Here is a 19,846-nt window from a genome sequence, read left to right as displayed (position 1 = left end):
CTTTCTCCCTTTCTATATTTATAATGCTCTAATTCCAACTTGTCTGGGATGCTTTTTCACCTTCCCTTTGAACAGGCTCATAGAGGTCAGCCTTGGAGAAAATCACTCAACTCAGAAGAGTCTCCTTGTCCTCATGTGTAAAATGCTTCATGTAGAAGGAACTCAAGGTGCTTGGTACATCTAGAAAGCTGTGTATAGTAACTGCTTCCTGCACAAAACAGCATATTTGAACAACTTTACTTTCTATAATCCCCTTGTCTTTCTTTTCTCTGGCTCTGCTGCTAATAAACTGGAAGTAGAAATTGAACCTTCACGTATCAAGAAAGAGTTTGACAAGTGAATAAATAAGTCCTCTTTTAAATAACCTTAAAGGGTCCTCTGTGCGAAATGCTGGGTTTTTATGTGACTGCTTTTGGGGTGGGGGCAACATCTCAATGTGTATAGCCTAGGCTTTCCTTGAGCTCAGAATTCTTCTGCTTCAGCCTCCTGATGCTGGAATTATAGGAGTGTGGCCACCACACCTAATAACATTTCATGACCATCATATAGATCTTTCTGCTGTTTTTTGGGTCCACAATCCTATCTTCCAATATTTAGCCAAGGACTCCTTTCGCTAAGGCTCTGCTGACCATTAACATTAGCCTTTACTAGCCCTGTTAGTTAGCTTTCTGTTATTGTGACAAAATGCTTGAGAAAAACAAGTTAACAGGAGGAAAGGGCTCACCATTTCAGTCCACAGTCACCTGAGCCTGTAGCAAGGCAGAAATCATAGTGGGAACACATGATGAAACAGAGCTGCTTTTACCTGGGGTAGCCAGGAAAAAAGGAGATGGGTGTATGGTGGGGAAAGGGGAGGGAGGAGGTCATACTGCTAACAAGCCAAGGAATTTGGACCCTAGGCTCTATTCATAGTGTTGTGCTCTGCCTTGTTACAGTCTTTACAGCCCTCCTAAGGACACATGTGGGAAGGGACACCTCTAATTGTTTTCTGGAATTACAGTTCAGTAGGACATTAACAGTACTACCTCAGCCCTGCTCCAGTGATCACCTCTCTAGAATTGATGCTTGGGCCTGGGACCCTCTTTCTCTTCCCCTCCCCCATCCTCAGTCCCTATGTGCTGCTAGGAATGGAACCCTGGTCTTCTGGAAGATCAGTCAGTGCTCTTAACTGCTGAGCCATCTCTCCATCACCTAAACACCTATTTCTTTGTGCTCATTTGTATCCCAAATGCTAACACACTGATTTTAGTGTGAAACTGTATTATTTCAGACCTGTGAGTGAACGGTTAACACAGAACAACAGTTGGTTAAGCCTGTGGCTCCTGTGTTTGACAGGGTAGTGTTTTCTTGGTGGCTGTTGGCCAGAAACCTTTCATTTAGTCTTTCGAAAATACGCTAGATATTTAAATGTATGCCGGCCCTTCTCACCTCTAATCCCTTAAAGACCCAGAGGCTGCATACCCCTGTTTTCTATAGCTTCCTACTTGTTTTGAAAGGGTTCAAGTCTTTGTTCTGTTTCCCCGAGGTCTTTCCTAGAGTTTTATTTTGCTTGTTGAACTATTATAAAAATGAGTTTTCTACACAGAGAAACCTTGTCTCAAGAAAACAAAAATGAGTTTTAATTTGTCTCCTTCCTGAAAGACTGGACACCAAAACAACAAAAGCAGGACAGTTAGAAAGGCAGGCTTTAGAATTCTTGTTGGTTTTTGAGGAATCTGTTAGGTCAAGGTGACCCTAAAGTGGAAACTTCAGCCGGGTCATTTCTCTCCAATGTGTTTTCCCACTGCTGCCTGGTGAGATGGTCACCGAATGCTCACAGTGTGTTCGTTCCCCTGGAGACACTGTCTTCTGATGGGTTAGCCCCTCCCCTTGACCGTTTCCTTTGCAGTGTGAAAGTAAACAGAGAATTATCAATATCTGTCATGTACTTGGCATGGTACAAGACAATTTCAGATATTACTTTACTTAGAATCTATGGAGCTGGGTGTTGCTGTAGAGAAAGTCTTAGAGGAGAAAGAACATTTAACACTAGGGGCCTAAGTATCTGTGGGAGACAGTAGAATGTAGAAGCAGCTAGGAGAATGAATTTTTTTCCCCTGTAAAGTCATCTGGCTTTCTATTCCTCTTAAAAATTAAGTAGTATTACCAAATCAGATGAGTTCATTGTCTTCCCAGGGTTAAGAACAGAGCTTGAAATTCCCTCTTTAAGTGAGGAATTGTCCAAGAAAACCTGAGGTATAAATTGTCAGCCTCCTGGCCAGGACCATGGCTCCCAGAAGTTGCTGGGTGTTTCATTTGCTTTGTGGGTTTTGGTTTTCCTGGATGTTCTTCCCTTTCCTGTGAACTTCAGGTTTCACTGAAGGCCTATACTTTATCTTTTGCCCGTGGCCACATTCCGCATAGTCTCCTCTTTGGACTAAAGAGCAATATTTGTGTATGTGTGCCCTTGATATCTCAAAGTGACCTTGCCTGTTCTGTTTGCTGACCCTTCATTCTAAAACCTCTTTATTTTCTTTTTTTGGGGTGTTTTTGATTTGGTTTGGTTTTTTGAGACAGAGTTTCTCTCTGTAACAGTCCTGGCTGTCCTGGAACTCACTTTGTAGACCAGGCTGGTCTCAAACTCACAGAGATCCACCTGGCTCTGCCTCCTGAGTGCTGGAGTGCTGGGATTAAAGACGTGCGCCACCACTGCCCGGCACTTCTTTATTTCCTTGAACCTTGGTCTGACTATCTTAATGCTGAACCTGCTGTATTCCAGCTTGCTGCCTTTGAGTGACTTTCATAGATTAACAAAATATTTTTTATACCAAGTTTATTTTTGCTGTACTGTGGAAATAATCTGATCCACCTTTGTAGATGTAACCAACCTTCTTATTAAATAAGAAACACAGCCGGGCGGTGGTGGCGCACGCCTTTAATCCCAGCACTCAGGAGGCAGAGCCAGGCGGATCTCTGTGAGTTCGAGGCCAGCCTGGACTACCAAGTGAGTTCCAGGAAAGGCGCAAAGCTACACAGAGAAACCCTGTCTCAAAAAACCAAAAAAAAAAAAAATTCAAAAAAAAAAATAAGAAATAAGAAACACAGAACCAATGCAAAGAAGAAAGCCAAGAGGTCAGAGCTAAGAGCTAAAACCTTACCCTTCCTCCTGCAGTGGTCCTACCTCTCCGAACCAGAGCTACCCGTGTTAAAGTCTTTATATAGAGTTCCTGTCCTGCCTTCTCATTGGTTGTAAACCCAACCACATGACCGCCTCCTCATGGCCTGTCTGTATAGGCCTCCAGGTTTTCCATGATTGATATTGAGATTAAAGGTATGTGTATCCAATAATGGCTGTATCCCTGAACACACAGAGACTTACCCAGCTCTGCCTACCAAGTGCTGGGATTACAAGAGTACGCCACCACTGCCCTGCTTTCCTATGGCTTGCTAATAGCTCTGACCCCCGGGCAACTTTATTTATTAACATACAAATAACATTTTAATACAAATAAAATATCACCATACACCTTAGACTAGATTCAACTTTTTTTATAAAGAATCTTAAACATAGAACAAGCCTCTCTTATTGTGAGTCAAGGTCCTCTCTAAGGTTTTTGTTAATCAGCTCAGCTAAACTGGGATACTTTGGATTCTCTGGGTTTAACTCACATTCTCCAATCTCAATGCGTTTGCTTCCCCTTGCCCCTCCCCTCCTGATGAGAAGAAGTCTCACTGAGGCACAGCTTCTCCCAGAGTTGTCCTGAGCCCCCTGTAAGCTGTTGTTTCTGCTGCTCTAACGCTCCCTCTCTTGAAGCAGGAATCCCATTCTTTGGGACATATTACAATAAGTCTTCATGCGGAGATTTTTTGGAAGCATAAGGGGAAAACTACATGCTGAGTGTCTTTGGAGGGATCTGATTGGCCAGAGCACAAGAAGATGTCTGGCTTTTCACTGTACATCTTATTTTTTTAACTTTATGCCACATATATACTGAGATCCTATCTATTTATGGGATTTACAGAGGGAAACATGGAGCAGAGTAGACATGGCTCTAGAATCTTAACCCTTCCTCTGAGAGCCTCTTCCAAGCACACTGGCCTCTGTGGGCCTGCCTACTCTACTCTCAGGAGCTGCCCAGAAGAATGTTCAGCATTAATTATGCCCAGGAAATGAACCAATTAGATACAGTCTGCAGAGAAGCAAGAGTCAGTCAGAAGGTCTGTGGGGGCTTACTACTCTGAACAGAAGATGGAAAATGAAATAGTAAAGCAGCTGATTTGCTGGCCAGCTCCCTGAATGACTAGCCACCACTTTGAAATGTTTGCATTCACTTCCCTCCTGTTCGGGACTTTGAGCTGGGTGTGTGGTAGGGATATCAGAAGTGTGTCCTTCAAGGGGATAGGGTCTCGTGTTTGTATTCATCTTCTAGTTTCATAGTTGCTGTCAGACTTCTAGATCCTTTGTCAATGTTTAAAATTAGCAACTTTTAAAAAATTGTTGAGCTGAAACTGTAGCTCAGTGGTAGAGCATATACTAGTACGTATAAGGCCCTGAAATCAATTCTCAGTACTACCAAAGGAACAAATGAAATGGGAAAGTAAATGGGAGTGTCTCAGTGATAGAGTGCCTATCTAACATGGACAAGTCGCTGGTTCAATCCCAAGAAATGACCACGAAAAATTATAAATGTACTTAAATGACAAAACAAAAGAAAATGATGTATTTTCTACCTATCTCTAGGGATGTGCAGCCTGAGGGCGAGGACCTTTTTTATATCTAGTACCTTCCCCCACCAGACTTGATGTCAGCCTGCATAATAGCATTCTGTGTCAGAACTAGTGGGAGGCTGCAAGGGTACAGCTGCAGAATGTGGTCTGTGGGGCTTTCACATGGAAGTGAGCCAGGGCCTTATCGTGATAGTCAGACACTCCTGTGTAACTCCCAGTCACTCTGAGCCTGTTGGAGGAAGTGAGAAAAGGAAACCACCATTCTGACTCCCACACAGATGTCTCTGTGATACAAGGATAGGCTGGCATGTAGTCAGCAAAACTGAATTTCCTTTGGAAAAATCTTTGTTGTATCTTGTGTTTGTAAAACATTTGGAAAGTTGGAGGTCATGAGTGCCTGATCATGCTGCCTTCTCCCAGGCCAGCCTTTCAGTGGCTCCTTAGCGCCCCCACCGGACACCTCAAGTGTGGCTAGACACACCTCCTTTCGCTACCTGGCTTGGGATTCAGTTCTGTAATCTGTCAGAAATAGAAATAGTTTCCCTTCTCCTAAGAGCTGCTCAGACCTTCCAGCTCCTGTGATCCTATGACAGCTTTTCTAAACCACAGTCCCACCACACCCACACCCTGTTCGCCATCTCTTTAGTTGACCAGACTCAGAGAGTGAAAGGAAGTGATCTTGGTACACAAAGCTTTACAAATCAATCGACTCATGGGATAGGGATTGTGTCTCATGGGAAAATGAGCTCAGGGTTAGAATCAGAGGACCTGACTCTGGTCCCAAGTTGACATTCACCCTACCCTAATTTTGGCTAAAAGTTGCCTCACTTTGTGGGATGTAATGTCCACATTGTCAGAGGAAAGAAACGATAACTATCGCACAGAATCCTGAGAGATGAGATGACTTTGAAACTAGATTGTCATGCCTGGAGGAGAAATGTGGAGTTTATGGGACAGAGGCGAGTGAAGCCTGGCAGACGAGAGAAGGTGCACAGGGCTTGGGAAGCCTCCCAGGAAAGCTCTCTGAAATCTTCTCAGGAGCCAAACTCATGCTTTGATTATACCACGGAGTCCTTCCTGACATTGATGTTGTAAACAGCCTAACACTTGCCATAATGAGTTGCCCGAGTTTTATCCCCTCTCAGTCTGACTCACTGTTGGTGGGCGCAGTTAGAATCAGATCCAAATTGAGCAGGTACAGAACTTTTCTGGAGTCTGCTGGCCAGCGGGGAGGAGAGATGCTGTAAGCAGCCAGACTGACTGGTACACTTCAGCCTCTGTCAGTGACAACTTATTTCCATACTAGTTCAACAGGCTTTTCCAAGGATGGTTCTAATGCCCCTCAAATTTCAGGGTCATGCTGCTGAGAGCACATACCCATTGAAAGCCTCATTGTGATGCCATCTCCCTCTGTCTTTGCAGTGTGCCCTCTGCCCCCAGAGCCAGAGAATGGTGGCTACATTTGCCACCCCCGGCCCTGCAAAGACCCCTTGACAGCAGGCAGTGTCATCGAGTACCTGTGTGCAGAAGGCTACATGCTGAAGGGCGACTACAAATACCTGACCTGCAAGGATGGCGAGTGGAAGCCGGCCATGGAGGTCAGCTGTCATCTCAATGAAGGTCAGTCTACAAGTGACACGGGATGCTGCCTGGGGCTGGCTTTTTCCCCAGTCTCTGGGGAATGGCGCATGCTTTCTTGAGAGCTCCCTTGGCTGTGTTAAGCACTTTGGTCTCTCTTTCTTTGGTATTCCATGTCTTTGTGGATATCATTAGGGCTGCTGGTGCATGTCACGTTGCATTCCACTGAACCATTGAGAAGCTCTGTGTCTTTATTGAGGCATCTGCCTGACTATGTAAAATTCCTTTGATGTCAGGATCTCTGTTTGCCTAGTCAGATGCTGACGACCTTAGGCTGTGTTCTGTCTACTAGCATAGTGAACAACGAGCACAGTGCTAACATATTTTCCAGTGTCTCCTCCATTTTATTTTTCCCTTGAATAGAAAGTGACAGTTTTGTTATGAAGTTACAGCCCAGCTGTACAGAATCCTTCTGTTTCTTTTCTGCCTCTTCTTGTCTTGCATGACAGGAAAATGCAGATTCCTAAAAGGAAATGTGTGTTGTGTGGCCTTCTCTCTGCTTCACACCTGGGCTTCAAGACCAGAGCATGCTTAACCCATAACACCTCAGAAGAGGGTGGGAAACAGTACGGGGTTTACAGTGAAGGCTGAGGGCCTTAGAACAGGACCTTATTATTTGCCCACTTCTTAATTATCCTGCTCTATGGGGGGAACATGGTGGAACTCAAGGTGGTAGGAAGATGTGGCCCCTTTAATGATGTTCGCCAGCGTGCTGTTGGTGTTTTAAGAACTCCAGTTAAATGAGTTTAGGTACCCCTTGATCTGGGGGGTGGGGGTGGGGATATCTTATTCAGGGAATACCTAGGCCACCTTATAAGAGTTTCCCGAAAAGGCCCAGCTGTCAAATAAATGTTTCTGTCAAATATTCTATATTCTGTAGGGAATATTTGGCTACATCATCTGTAGAGGCCATGTGTTATGCTTCTGGGTACCAAATATTTGTGATGACTTGTTTCCTTAGACAAAGAAACACACGCGTCACTCGGGGTCCCTGCGCTGTCCATAGTGGCTTCCACTGCCAGCTCTGTAGCACTCATTCTTCTCCTCGTGGTGCTGTTTGTACTGCTGCAGCCAAAGCTGAAGTCTTTCCATCATAGCAGGTGAGCACACTGTTAGTCAAGCATCCCTGTGAGACTGACCTTGGACTGGTTATAGGAAGCTGTTGACCTATAGCCTCTGCTAGTCTGTATCTTAGGGAAGTGGAGAGGAGGGTCCGGCTGTGTGTAAACTCCTGGGTGTGCCTGGCACTGTGCTTGTTGGTTCACATACATTGCTTTGATCCTGATGGGAACATTACAGACAGAGAAACTGAGGCATTCACGTTATATGTCAGGATGATTGCAGAACTGAGATTTGAACCTAAATCTGTCCGGCCTCAAAGCCGTAGCATTTCTGCGTGTCTCTGGAGTGTGGGTCTAGCAGCATTGGCATCACTCCTGAGATACTTTGGAGCTAAGGCACAGTGATCTGATACATGGTTGTATTTGCAAGCTGCCTCTTCCTGCTCCTGGTTTCTAATCCTTAGTGCACCTCGGCTTCCCCCAAATTCTAATTTATTCGGTTTGGAGTGGGATCCTGGCCTTACCATTTTCTAGAAAGCTTCTCAGATAGTTTTAATGTGTAGTGAGAATCCAGGATCATAGTACCATTCTGAAATCAGAAGAAGTGGGTTTTCTTATCTGCAGATTCTCCTTTTTCTCTTATAGCATATTATCTATTAATCATCCTAGACTCAGGAGATGAGGTGGCAAATGGTGGTGCCCCAGTGGGAATGGTCCTGAGGATATCTCTGATAGGGGACTTTTCTCCTGCCCTAACTTGGCCTCTGTAGTTGCTTAACTCTTGAGGGTACCTCATGTCTTTGAAGAATAGATTGTTTAGATTCATTCATAGTCCTGCATTAGTCACTGTCTTAGCTCTCAGGCACGGCAGTCCAGACTAACCACATTCTATAAAATGCTCCACATTTGGAACTTACAGCTACAGACTACCCTCAAGTTAATTTCTGTATAGGAATATGATTTTTCCTTCTTCCTCTTGTTTTGTTTAGAAGAAAGGAGGAGTAACAATTATTTTTGAAGAGTTTTTTTTTAAGATTATGTATTTATTATGTATACAACATTCTGCCTCTATGTATGCCTGCATGCCAAAAGAGGGCGCCAGATCTCATTACAGATGGCTGTGAGCCACCATGTGGTTGCTTGGAATTGAACTCAGGACCTCTGGAAGAGCAGTCAGTGCTCTTAACCTCTGAGCCATCTCTCCAGCCCCCTTAGAGAGGTATTTTGAAGGGAACTATTTATTTATGTTTACTATGTGAGTGGACATGTGCCATACCATGGTGTACATGTGGGGGTCAGAGGACAACATACACTAAATAAATAAATTAATTTTCTTTTGTTTTTTAAGACAAGGTTTCTCTGTGTAGCTCTGGCTGTCCTGGAACTCATTCTGTAGACTAGGCTAACCTAGAACTCACAGGTATTGGCATCCCGCTGCCTCCCAAGTGTTGGGATTAAAGGCATGTACAACCATGCCCAGCAAAAAATATTTTTTTAAGTTTCCTTTTTATTCAGCAATTTCTGGGTACTTTTAGGGATGCTAATTGTCTTCAGTGTGTATGTTATTTGAATTGGGCAATGTAGATTGTGTCTGTCAGGTGCAGGTAAGGAAATCAAGAGTTGTGAGCAATGGTAGTGCCAGTATAAGCTGGCATCTGTACATGCCTTTCATCAAATTCCCCTCAGGTGCCTGCCCTGACGAGATTTCTCCCAGTCCAGGGGGAGACACTACAAGCATCAGGGATACTAATCTGAGGGATATCAAATGAATCTACTTACACAAAACTCCTTAGTCCATACACTTTATTCTTCTGAGTCAAAAATCTATCTGCACAGCTTCAGCCCTGTTCTCTTCTCTGCCCCTTCCTCTCATGTCCTCTCATTGTTCTATCTCCGTTCCTTATTTTCATTCATCTTCTTAGCTCTCTCCTCATCTTAGCTAGTTCTTCTAGTCCTCTCTCAAGTCTCTGAGGCTTTCAGTTATATGCCCATGCAAAGCAGCAATTCTCTGGCCAAAGCAAGGTCACAAGGCTTGAATTCTTACAGGGTCATAAAAGCGGATAAGAGTTTACCTCAGGCAGTGACTGTTAGGCTTTCTTTTACAACCCAAGAGGGGAGTGGTTAAAGGAAGTGGGATCAACTGAGAGCTAAAATCGGTTAATATATCAAAAAAAGGGAATTTGTGTGCTTAAACTACATTCCTAGAAGTGGTTAGGTAAAATGTTAGGAGTCTGTAATGTTAGTATTGATCATGAGTAAAATAAAACTGCCTATATTTCTTTAGGAGCCGTAACTGTTACTGTAAAACTTGGCAAGGGTAACTAGGCAGCCTGTGTCACAGCTTGATGTACCTGGTATGAAAAAAGCCCTTTTGTTTTGAATGTCAAAAGGGAAGTCTAAAGATAACACTAAGGCTGTGTAAGAAATGAGGGTCTGAGTTTAATTTGCAGTGTCTCTGTATGGATATTTACCTTAATTCAGGAGACTAGCAGGTTGTCTGGAATGCTTATTCTGTCTGTCGTTTGTCCTTGGATGTTTGAGAGGTATCTCAGATAAAATGCTTTTTGTTTGGAGCTGGCCCTGGCCTTGGATGCTAGCTAAAGGAGATCTGATTCTAATGCTAAAAAGGAGAAACAAAAAGCCTAGAAGAAGGAAGAAGGAAGCCTTGCCTGTGTGACTATTATCCAAATACCTTAATTGTATATGGAAAAACTATGCCCAAAGAATGATTAATATACTGCAGTAGCACACGAGAAATTCATAGCAGGAAACGGCTAATATTCAAAAGCCAATATCACCAAGACTCCTTAAGACTTGGCTTTATCCTCTGGAAGGCCCTTGACTTTGTCATAGTCAGCTGAATTCCTACTTCATATTTCTACAGCTTGTAGCAGCCTCTCAGTGTGGAAAATGAAAGAACACATCTTCCCTCGCCTGAACACTTAAAAAACTGTCAGGATCTCAAGGCTGGAGAGATGACCCAGCAGTTAAGAGCACTAGCTACCCTTCTAGAAGACCCAAGTTTAATTCCTAGCATCCACATGATGGCTTACAGCCATCTGTAAATCCAGTTCCAGAAGATCTGACACCTTACTCTGGCCTCTGCAGTGTTGCACCCATGTGGTGCACAGACATGCATACAGACAAAACAGCCATACACATTGTAATTTTTAAAAAATGTCAATGTCATAAACTCAGTGGAGACTCTAGATGAATGGAGATGAAAGGGACAGGACAACTAAACATAGAGTGTGAGTGTCTCAGGGTCACTGATGCTGTGACCAACTTCCACAGCCATAACCCTGCACTGAAGGAGGCGCGGGCTGAGATTTAAACAAGGCAGGAACCTAGAGGCAGGAACTGATGCAGAGGCCATGGAGGAGTGCTGCTCCTCATGGCTTGCTTAGCTTGTTTTCCACAATGGGCTGGGCCTTCCTACATTAATTGCTAATTAAGGAAATACTCTGCAGGACTGCCTATAGCCCAGTCTGTGGAAGCATTTCCTCAACTGGGATTCTCTCCTCTCAGATGACTCCAGCACAGTGGTTCTCAATCTGTGGATTGCATCCCCCTTGGGTTCAAGTGACCCTTTCATAGGGGTTGCATATTAGATATTTATATTACAGTTCATAACAGTAACAAAATTACAGTTACGAAGTAATAACGAAATAATTTTATGACTGGAGGTCACCACCATATGAGGAGCTGTATTAAAGGGTCACAGCATTAGGAAGGTTGAGAACCCCTGTTCTAGCCTATGTCAAGTTGACATAAAATTAGCCAGCACAGTATGTTTAATTCTGGATAAAAAGAAAGAACAGAGCAGCAGTGGGTAATTTTACAGACAGTTTGGGAAGTTTGTATATAGTACACTATTGTTAAGTTTTTGGAATGTAACAACACTGTAAGTTATATGGGGAAAGAAGTCCTGAGGCTTATACAAAATTGTGTCTTCACCATCCTTTCAAATGGTTCCAGAGGAGGAGAAAGTGTGTATATAACAAGAGTGATCCCCAGAAAATGTGTGTGTGTAAATAAATCTCACAATGTTCACTAAAATGAAGCCAGAGGGGTTACATGTCTAAACATATAAATTTAAAGCTAAACCAGTGTTGAAGGATTTTGTGTTATAGTCAAACTATTAAATACAAAGTAAGAGTTGGGTGATGGGTGGCAAATGCCTTTAATCCCAGCACTTGGGAGGCAGAGGCAGGCGGATCTCTGAGTTTGAGACCAGCCTGGTCTACAGAGCAAGCTCCAGGACAGCTAGGGCTACACAAACCCCGTCTTAAAAAAACAAAACTAAATAAGTAAATAAAAGGTAAACCAGGCAGGACTGGAGAGATGGCTCAGTGTTTAAGACTGCTCTTCCAGAGGACCTAGATTCAATTCCCAGCACCCACATGGCAGCTCACAACTGTCTGTAACTCTAAGATCTGATACCCTCACACAGACACACATGCAGGTAAAATAAAAGTAAAAAAATTATTTGGTGGGGGGAGTAAGCCAGGCCTAGTATTGTATGCCTGTAATCCCAGCACTTGGGAACCTGAGGTAAAGTAACCCTAAGTTCAGGATTTGTCTGAGCTTAAATAGTAGCAAGACATGTCTCTTTAAAACAAAATCAGCTGGTGTGGTGGTGTATATCCTGTCTCAAAAAAAAAAACAGAGAAGTGGTTTCCATGTAAGTCAGGACACGGTGGTGAGATCCTTGTGGTAGTGAGGCAGTAGGAAGAACTGGTCTGGGCACAGAATGTCTGGGCTGCAGTTCCCGACCTCGGTGGGAGTGTACACCAGTGCCACCTTTGGATCATGCAGGGGCCTGTATGTAAACTTTGCCACATGTTCTTTCCTGCATTTGTGTTGAAATTCACAATTTTATATATAATTTTTTTTTTTAAAGACAAGAGTCTCATGCTGTAGACCACCAGGCCTCAAACTTATATTTTCTGCATCTGCTTCCCAAGTGCTGAGATTAAAGGCACGCACTACCATGCCCAGCAAGATGTATGAGTTTTTTGCCTACATGTATGTCTGTGCATGATATGTGAATACTGGAAAGCAAACCCCAGGTCCTTTGGAAGAGCAGCCAGTGCTCTTAACCATTGAGCCACCCTCTCCAGCCCAAGAACACAAGTCTTTAGAAGTATGTAAAACTGGATTCAGTCCCAAGTCCTTCCCTTACCAGCTCTCTGACTGCTAAGCAGTTACACTACTTCTCTGAGCCAAGCCCACATGCTTGGTGAATCCCTACGTGAAAGGACTCAGGTGAGGGAGGATCCAGTCAGTGTGCTAAAGTGTTTAAAGCATTTCCTACTTGCTGACATATAAGTGTTGGAAAATGATGGATTTTGTTGGAACAATGTTATTGATTCATCTCTGTGTTGCTCAGATTCTTTTGTCTTTTTCTTTTCTGATACAGGCGTGACCAGGGGGTTTCTGGGGACCAAGTCTCCATCATGGTGGATGGGGTCCAGGTTGCACTCCCTTCATACGAGGAAGCTGTATATGGCAGTTCTGGTCACTGCATGCCACCGGCTGACCCCAGAGTACAGATTGTTTTGTCGGAAGGGTCTGCACCTACTGGGAGGAACATGCCAAGGGAGCAGCAGCTGCAGGGCCAGGGGGCCTGCTCCTCTGCAGGTGGAGAGGATGAGGCCCCGGGCCATTCTGGGCTGTGTGAAGCCTGGGGTTCCCAGGGCTCAGAGACTGTGATGGTGCACCAGGCAACCACATCTTCCTGGGTGGCCGGCTCAGGGAGCAGCCAGCTGACACACAAAGACACTGCAGACTCGGAGAACAGTGACATACAAAGCCTTTTGTCCCTCACATCAGAGGAGTACACAGATGGTAAGCCGTCTCTGCTAAACATGGATTACTAGATGTCGGAATCCTTACTGAGAATGAGGAAGCCCTGTGGGCCACTCTGATAATTGGTGTATTTTCACCCTCCCCACCCCCAAAAAAGGGGTAATAGCCAGAGTATTAGCCTACAAAGTAGGATTTGGTCTTCAGAATGCCAGGTAGAGCTTTGGGCTCTCCTAGGGAGACTTCATTGTTAGCTATGAATTTTGATGGCTCTGGAGTCTAATACTATTCACAGCCATAGGCTCTGCTAAACCAACAGGATATAGGGCTATTAAGAAGTTTTGTATTCATAAAAGGCAGAAAATAACAAGGAGAACTTGTGTACTGCTGAGAAAATAGTAGCCTGCATGTCTTGTAGAGAAGACAGCTACTTTGTTTTACACAGGAGTGTATTGCTGGTTTCCTTCTGCTGTCCATCTCAGTTAAGCTTGACCGTGAGTGCTAGGTATTTATGACTGTCCCCATTTTACAGATGGAGAAAATGGGTCCCAGTCTCACTTGTCATTTATCACTGGTCATTGACAGCTGAGATGTAAAACTGAATGACTGGCTCTAAACCAGCATTTTTAACCTTACAGTGCTGTGATGGCTCCCAGGTAACCAGCTCCTTTGTGTCAGACTGGCCATAGAGTGCAATGGTTGTTGCCTACTGACTGTCTGCCTTTGCTGGAGCCTGGAGAGTTGAACTGTAATTCACATCTGTCACTTTAAAGCATATAAGTGAAATCTCAGTGTAGTTCAGGATCCAAACAAAGCCTCGAAGCTCCCAGTTGATAGTAACACTTTCAGTCTTTCTGAAAGATCCCAGAGGAAACTTCACAGATCCTGGTGTCCTGGATAGAGTCTATGTCTAACTTAGAAATGTGTCTGTCGGTAGCCTGCCTTCTTTGCTCTTTGTTGGAGAGAGATGTCGAGGACCCTGTAATAACTGACCCAGTTTGGATGTAGCAGTTAGGCACCCTGGACCCTCAGGCACATGTATTGTGAGATGTGGCTAAGGGCACGCACGTGGCATCCTTTATCCTTCCTCAGGAGCCAAGGAGGTTCCCTGTTCCTTAATGGCTACTTGTTTTTGTTTTTGGTTTGGGGGCCTTTGTGTTATTTTGTTGTTGTTTTCAGAGACGGGGCCTCTCTGCATAGCCTTAGAAACCGTTGTCCTTCTGCCTCAGCCTCCCAAGTCTCTGATCACAGTGGTCTACCATGTGCTGGCTTTTTTTTTTAAAGACAGAGTCTCACTATGTAGGCTTGGCTGGCCTGAAACTCACTGTGTAGACCAGGCTGGCCTCAACCCCACAGAGATTGACCTGCTTCTGCCTCCAATTAAAAATATTCTGCTGGAATTAAAAGTATGTGTCATCACACCTGGTTTGAGCAAACCTCTTTGAAAGCCTCATCTGTGTTTGGTGCCAAATGAGGAAGCATGCTCACTGCTGCATGGAGTATCAGTTGAAAAGACAGTGGGGCCTGCATTGAAGAAATCATGGAACCAATAATTGTAGTGCTAGCCAGATATGGTGCCTCAGGCCTGCAATACTAGCATTTCAGAGACTGAGACAAGAGGACCACAAGTCCAGGTTAGTTTGAAGTGCATAGACCCTATCTCTAAAGTAAATAAGACCAGCAAGATGACTCAGCAGGTAAAGGCACTTGCTACCAAGCCTGATGAGCTGAATTTGATCCCCGGGCTCCACATGGTAGAAGGAGAATTCTGAAAAGTTGTTCTCTGACCTGTAGGTACAGATGCACATCATCACATACTTCCTGCAGTGTACAGATGCACACACACTTTAAAACATAAATAAAGTTTGAAAAATAGAATGATAGCCTGGTGGTGGTGGTGGTGGCGGTGGTGGTGGTGGCGCACGCCTTTAATCCCAGCACTCAGGAGGCAGAGCCAGGCGGATCTCTGTGAGTGAGTTCCAGGACAGCCAGGACTGTTACACAGAGAAACCCTGTCTCAAAAAACAAAACAACAAAAATAGAACAGTGAAATAAAAATTGAAGAACTGATGCCATAATGAGGTATTCAGAAAACAAGATACTTAAGACTGATGTCCTAGGAACTCAGGAGCTTGACACATGGGTCTAACCTTCTCCCCTCTGGTGACATATGAGAAGACCAGAACCCAGAAAAACAAAGTGATTTGTCCAGGTTCACACAGATGGCAGGTGGCTTTAAGGACATACTGGGACTTGGGGAGGACTTTGTGGCTTCTTAGAGCAAGATTAGAGAATTGAATTAACTAGACCAGCAGAAAGAGAGGCAGGGTTGTGTTGGTGAGACCAGAAGGTGTTTGAATGCCAGGCTCAGCATTGGGATTTTATCGTAAGGGAGTGGGAGAGATGAGGCAGAGAGCAAGAAATTCTGACTAGCTTAGATGTATGCAGCAGAACGTTTTATTTCTTTAAATGGGTGGGGGCTGTGTGGGGGTTCCTAAGGTAGAGTTTGGGTGATATTGAGAGACACCCTTAGGTAACTCCAGTCCTTTCCTCCCCATCTTTCTGCAGATATCCCCCTGTTGAAAGAAGCATGAGGACTGCCCATCGTCTCTCCTCTCTGCCCATCCTCTCTCCTCTATGGGTTTGAGTACCATGTCCTCTCCAGTTGCCCCACCTGGATGCCTGAGCTGCCACCTGTGTATCTGTGTGTACCTGAGGGCCTGCAGGCCATCCCGCTGGATACTCAAGGAAGATTGTCACCATCTGCCCACTGAACAGCTGGAGGACCTGGCTCTTTGCCTGGCCCAGCCTTCCCATCTGTCAGGGACATGTCTGAATGTGCTGGATTGAACCCTCCCTTTCCCCCGAGCCACTGGGTCCCTTGCAGCCAGCTCTCTGGTGGCAGCCCCACAGTCATGAGGGCCTGAGCACCGCTGTGTTTACTTGTGCCTTCCCCCACCCTGTCCAGGTTCCCTGTGTGCGGGTGGGTTGCTGTCCACAGGCCTTAGTGGCTGTCGCTACCTGTACACAGGGACTGGACCTGGGGCTGCAGAGACAGATTGAACAGTCAGGCCCTCAAAGCAGGAGTGACTCTTATTGGGGCCAGAGTGTGGGCCCCTGAACTTGCCCTGTGTGTTGACACTGATGGCATCTTCCTTGACTGAGGATAGAAGGTTTGGGAAGTTGTGCCAAACCTGCCCGGCACTCAGCTGTTCAGCTCGGGTACAGGTTCCTGACTCTTTGGAGTTTCCAAGAAGCACCCAGAAGACCTATGGGAAGGAAGAAGGTTGTCAGATAACGATTGTCTTCCTAATATGCAAGTTCTCACTTCCTGCTTCCAGCGTTGGCCGCCTTGGCCTGGGTTTCTGTTCCTGGATAAGGGGAAGTTGCATGCTGTCTCCTGGACTTCGTCCTAGGTAGCTCTGGCTTCCTTGCATCCCACAGAACCCCAAGATTTGCTGAGATGCCAACAAAAGCTCATCTGGGTTTTGGCAGTCTGGGCAGCTTGCCCATTTCTAGGTTTGTGGTGATGGAGGAGAGGTTAAGAGGTACAGGCCAAGTCCCCCGTGGCTGCGGGCAGCTCCGGCCAGGTCCCGAGGATCCTCCTCACCACAGTCATGTGCCTTAGTAACTATGCCCAGGAAGTGGCCCGCTGTGCCGCTGCTTCTTCTTCTCCTACTCTGCTCTCTTCTCCACGCTCTTCCACATAGCATTGCTGACAAGCCACTCTTTATCTGTCCTGCAGGCCTGAGAAATGATTCCCAGCACCCCTGGCTTTACCAGCTATCGTGGGTCAGTGGGTACCCAGAAGCCTGAGAAGTAGGCCTCGGGAGTGGGAAAGTGCTGGCATTGAAGGGGTGGGTGCTCCAGTCATTGTGCTGGGCCTCCTATGGCACTGAATACCTGGGTAGCTGAGCCCCACCAGGTTTCTGCCATCTTCAGAAGACATATGTGGCGTTAGACGCTCGCTCGCTTCCTCTTTCTATCTCTCCTCTCTCCTTCCTCTCTCCTTCCTCTCTCTCTCTCTCTCCCTCCCTCCCTCCCTCCCTCCCTCACCCTTCCTTCCCTCACCCTTCCTTCCCTTTCCTTCCTTCCTTCCTTCCTTCCTTCCTTCCTTCCTTCCTTCCTTCCTTCCTTCCTTCCTTCCTTCCTTCCTTCCTTTCTTTTCCTCAAGCCTCAAGGCTGGGAAACGTCAGAGCCAATCCTGGACTGCACCTATGATGTTTCTCCCTGAGCCTCTCTGGGGTGGTAAAGATAATAAAAAGCCCAGTGTATTTATAGTCCTGACCTAACGGGTTAGTTCCAGGCATCAGTGGCCTCAGATAGGGGAATGCCGTCCCCTAGCCCACCACTGCCCACTGCCTCCACTTACAATGCACTTTAGTCCCTGGCATGCCTGCCTTCCTGCCACCCTCATCTCCTTTCCTCTCAGGGTAAGGGCAGTGCCTGCTGTCCCTGCTGGCCACTCTCACACCCCCACCCAGAAGGCCAGTCTATTGTGCCCAGTGTCCAGTGTGGTTGGCTAGGCCTGGACTGGAGAAGGTGCTAGAACTAGAAAATTGAAACCCAATGGAGACAGTGCACACCTCTTAGCAGTTGCTGTCAGCAGCCACTGTGGCTCTCCTTCACCCTCCGTGGGGCCCACCCTCCTCAAGAGAAACGTGGGGCAGAGGGGTGGGAGTCCTCCGAGTGAGCCTTCCTTTTCTGCTTGCTGCTCTTCTAGAAATCTGAATTCTGCTCTAGGAGTTTTTAAAAGAAAAAATGGAAGATCCTTCCCTTTTCTGTATCTTTACTCTGGGTTTTTGCCTCTTAACAGATTGCACTTTTTTGTTTTGGATTTGTTTAGCTACATGGTAACTGGCTCGGCCCTTGGGTAAAAGAACCTCCCGGTGCCTCCTTCCCTCTCCCCATCCATTAACCTGCTCTCTGGGGATCACAAGCCAGGCCCATCTAACTGGAGGATGAGGCCGTGTTCCCACCCTCCTGTCACTGGTTTCGAGAAAGTCTGTTCTTGGAGTTTCCCATCTACTGCTGCTGGCATCTGCGACTCTTCCTGTGTTGTTCTCTTTCTCCTAAAGCAATTTCCGAACCGTCAGCCATGTGCTGTGGTTTGGGGGGCATCTGGACTTTGTACCTTACAGAGGGACTGGGGGACTGAATTGCCTTGAGGTGGAGCCTGGCTAGAAACAGGGTCAGTGGCAGGTGCCAGGCTGTTGGGCAGGAAGGAACTTGGAGCAAGTGGGAAGAAGCTAGGCAGCCTGCTTTGCTGGGCTCACCTCCAGGGACATCCTGCAGACTTGTCCAAAAGCAGTCGGCACCAAAGGACTTCTACAGAGGTGGTTTTTTTTTAATTTTGTTTTTTGGTTTGGGAGATGTTTTTGCTTTTTCACACTTGTGCTGACTCAATGCAGGTTTTATATCCTGGTGACTTGCTGTCACAGTCTGTCAATTTCCAAGGGCCAGAATGGTGAAATAAATAAATAAATAGAAAATTCCGTCCCTCCATGCCTTAGTTTAACAGGTAGGCTCTGTCTGCCCAGGTCTATATTTTGTGTGACATTTCCATATTCCTGTTTCACTGGGTGAGAACTGTGAAATGGGCCGAGTCCTGGCCACTTGGTGGGTTTGTTTGCTTTTATAAGGCATTTCAGTGTACATTTGACAAGCACTCCATTTGCAAAGAGAACTTAAAGTAACACCGTCTTCCCTGTTCGTCTTTGCCCTCCTCCCTCTACCCCCAGCTTTACAGTCTGTAGAGAAGCCAGGCTACAAGACAAAGGTATACTTTTCCTGCTTTGTAAAGTGGCCGAATGGGGACAGGTGGCAGTTGGCCTTTTCCCTCCCAATCCCATCAGAGCTCTTGAAACACTTGGCTTCCTACATAACAATGTCTCCTCTGTTCCTGAGGAACATTCTAGAATAGAAAATGGAATATGCTGCAAACATTTCTAGATCCTTGCTCCCTCCCTCCTCCTTACAGAGCAAAGAGGGGCTAGAAGGGACACATAGCACGTCTACTGCACAGCTTAGTTCCAAGTATGTTTGCGCCTGACTGTGGCTGGAGCCTCCTCGTGGGGCCTGCTGGGTCTTCTGCGCCCTAGAGAATGATTTTCTTGGCAGATATTAGGCTGAGTGACGTGGTTGCTGGTTCCCTGGAAAGCCAAAGTGGCGGGGCCAGTTTTTCTGAGGTGTGACTTAATTTCCAGTTGAAAATGTAGTAGAGTTTTGAACAAAGCCCCTCCCCCACCCCACCCCACGCCCCCCAAAAAGCTCACTGGGTGTGGTGCGGGGATAGAGCACTTAGATTGCCAAGTAGGGAGAGGAAATGGCTGTGGGCTGCATGGCTGTATGCACACTAGCCTGGCTTCTTAAGGTTGTGCACCACTATGGGATCCTTTGCAGAATGGTACTCATGTAATGGTTTAAAACAACACATGCATAATTGATTGTGCAGGATGTCAATCAATCTGGGTTTGCTTTATTTTATTTTATATATATATTTTTTGGTATCCTGTACATTGCAGTGGGTATGAAGATAGTATTTTAATATTTGTACAAAGTTTAATTTAATTTTAATTGTTCTATGTATATAACTGCATTTCTAAATAATAATAAAAATTCTTATGAAGGCA

General features: G+C 45.6%; 1 protein-coding gene across 2 annotated transcripts in view; it reads left to right on the top strand.

The window, feature by feature from the left end:
• Positions 1 to 19,846, top strand: part of Susd6 (sushi domain containing 6) — a 108,906-nt gene extending 89,060 nt beyond the window's left edge. For both annotated transcript variants that reach the window (XM_052739435.1, XM_052739434.1), the window contains 4 exons: positions 6,130 to 6,327; positions 7,307 to 7,445; positions 12,829 to 13,256; positions 15,783 to 19,846. In XM_052739435.1, coding sequence (XP_052595395.1) covers positions 6,130 to 6,327; positions 7,307 to 7,445; positions 12,829 to 13,256; positions 15,783 to 15,808 — 791 coding nt within the window. In that variant the 3' untranslated portion in view covers positions 15,809 to 19,846. The remainder of the gene's footprint in view (positions 1 to 6,129; positions 6,328 to 7,306; positions 7,446 to 12,828; positions 13,257 to 15,782) is intronic.

This window comes from Peromyscus californicus, unplaced genomic scaffold (genome assembly GCF_007827085.1).
Source record: "Peromyscus californicus insignis strain IS unplaced genomic scaffold, ASM782708v3 Scaffold_15__1_contigs__length_86483966, whole genome shotgun sequence".
Lineage (NCBI taxonomy): Eukaryota > Metazoa > Chordata > Mammalia > Rodentia > Cricetidae > Peromyscus > Peromyscus californicus.
Note: the sequence above shows the minus strand (reverse complement) of the source record. Positions and strands in the feature narration are given on the sequence as shown.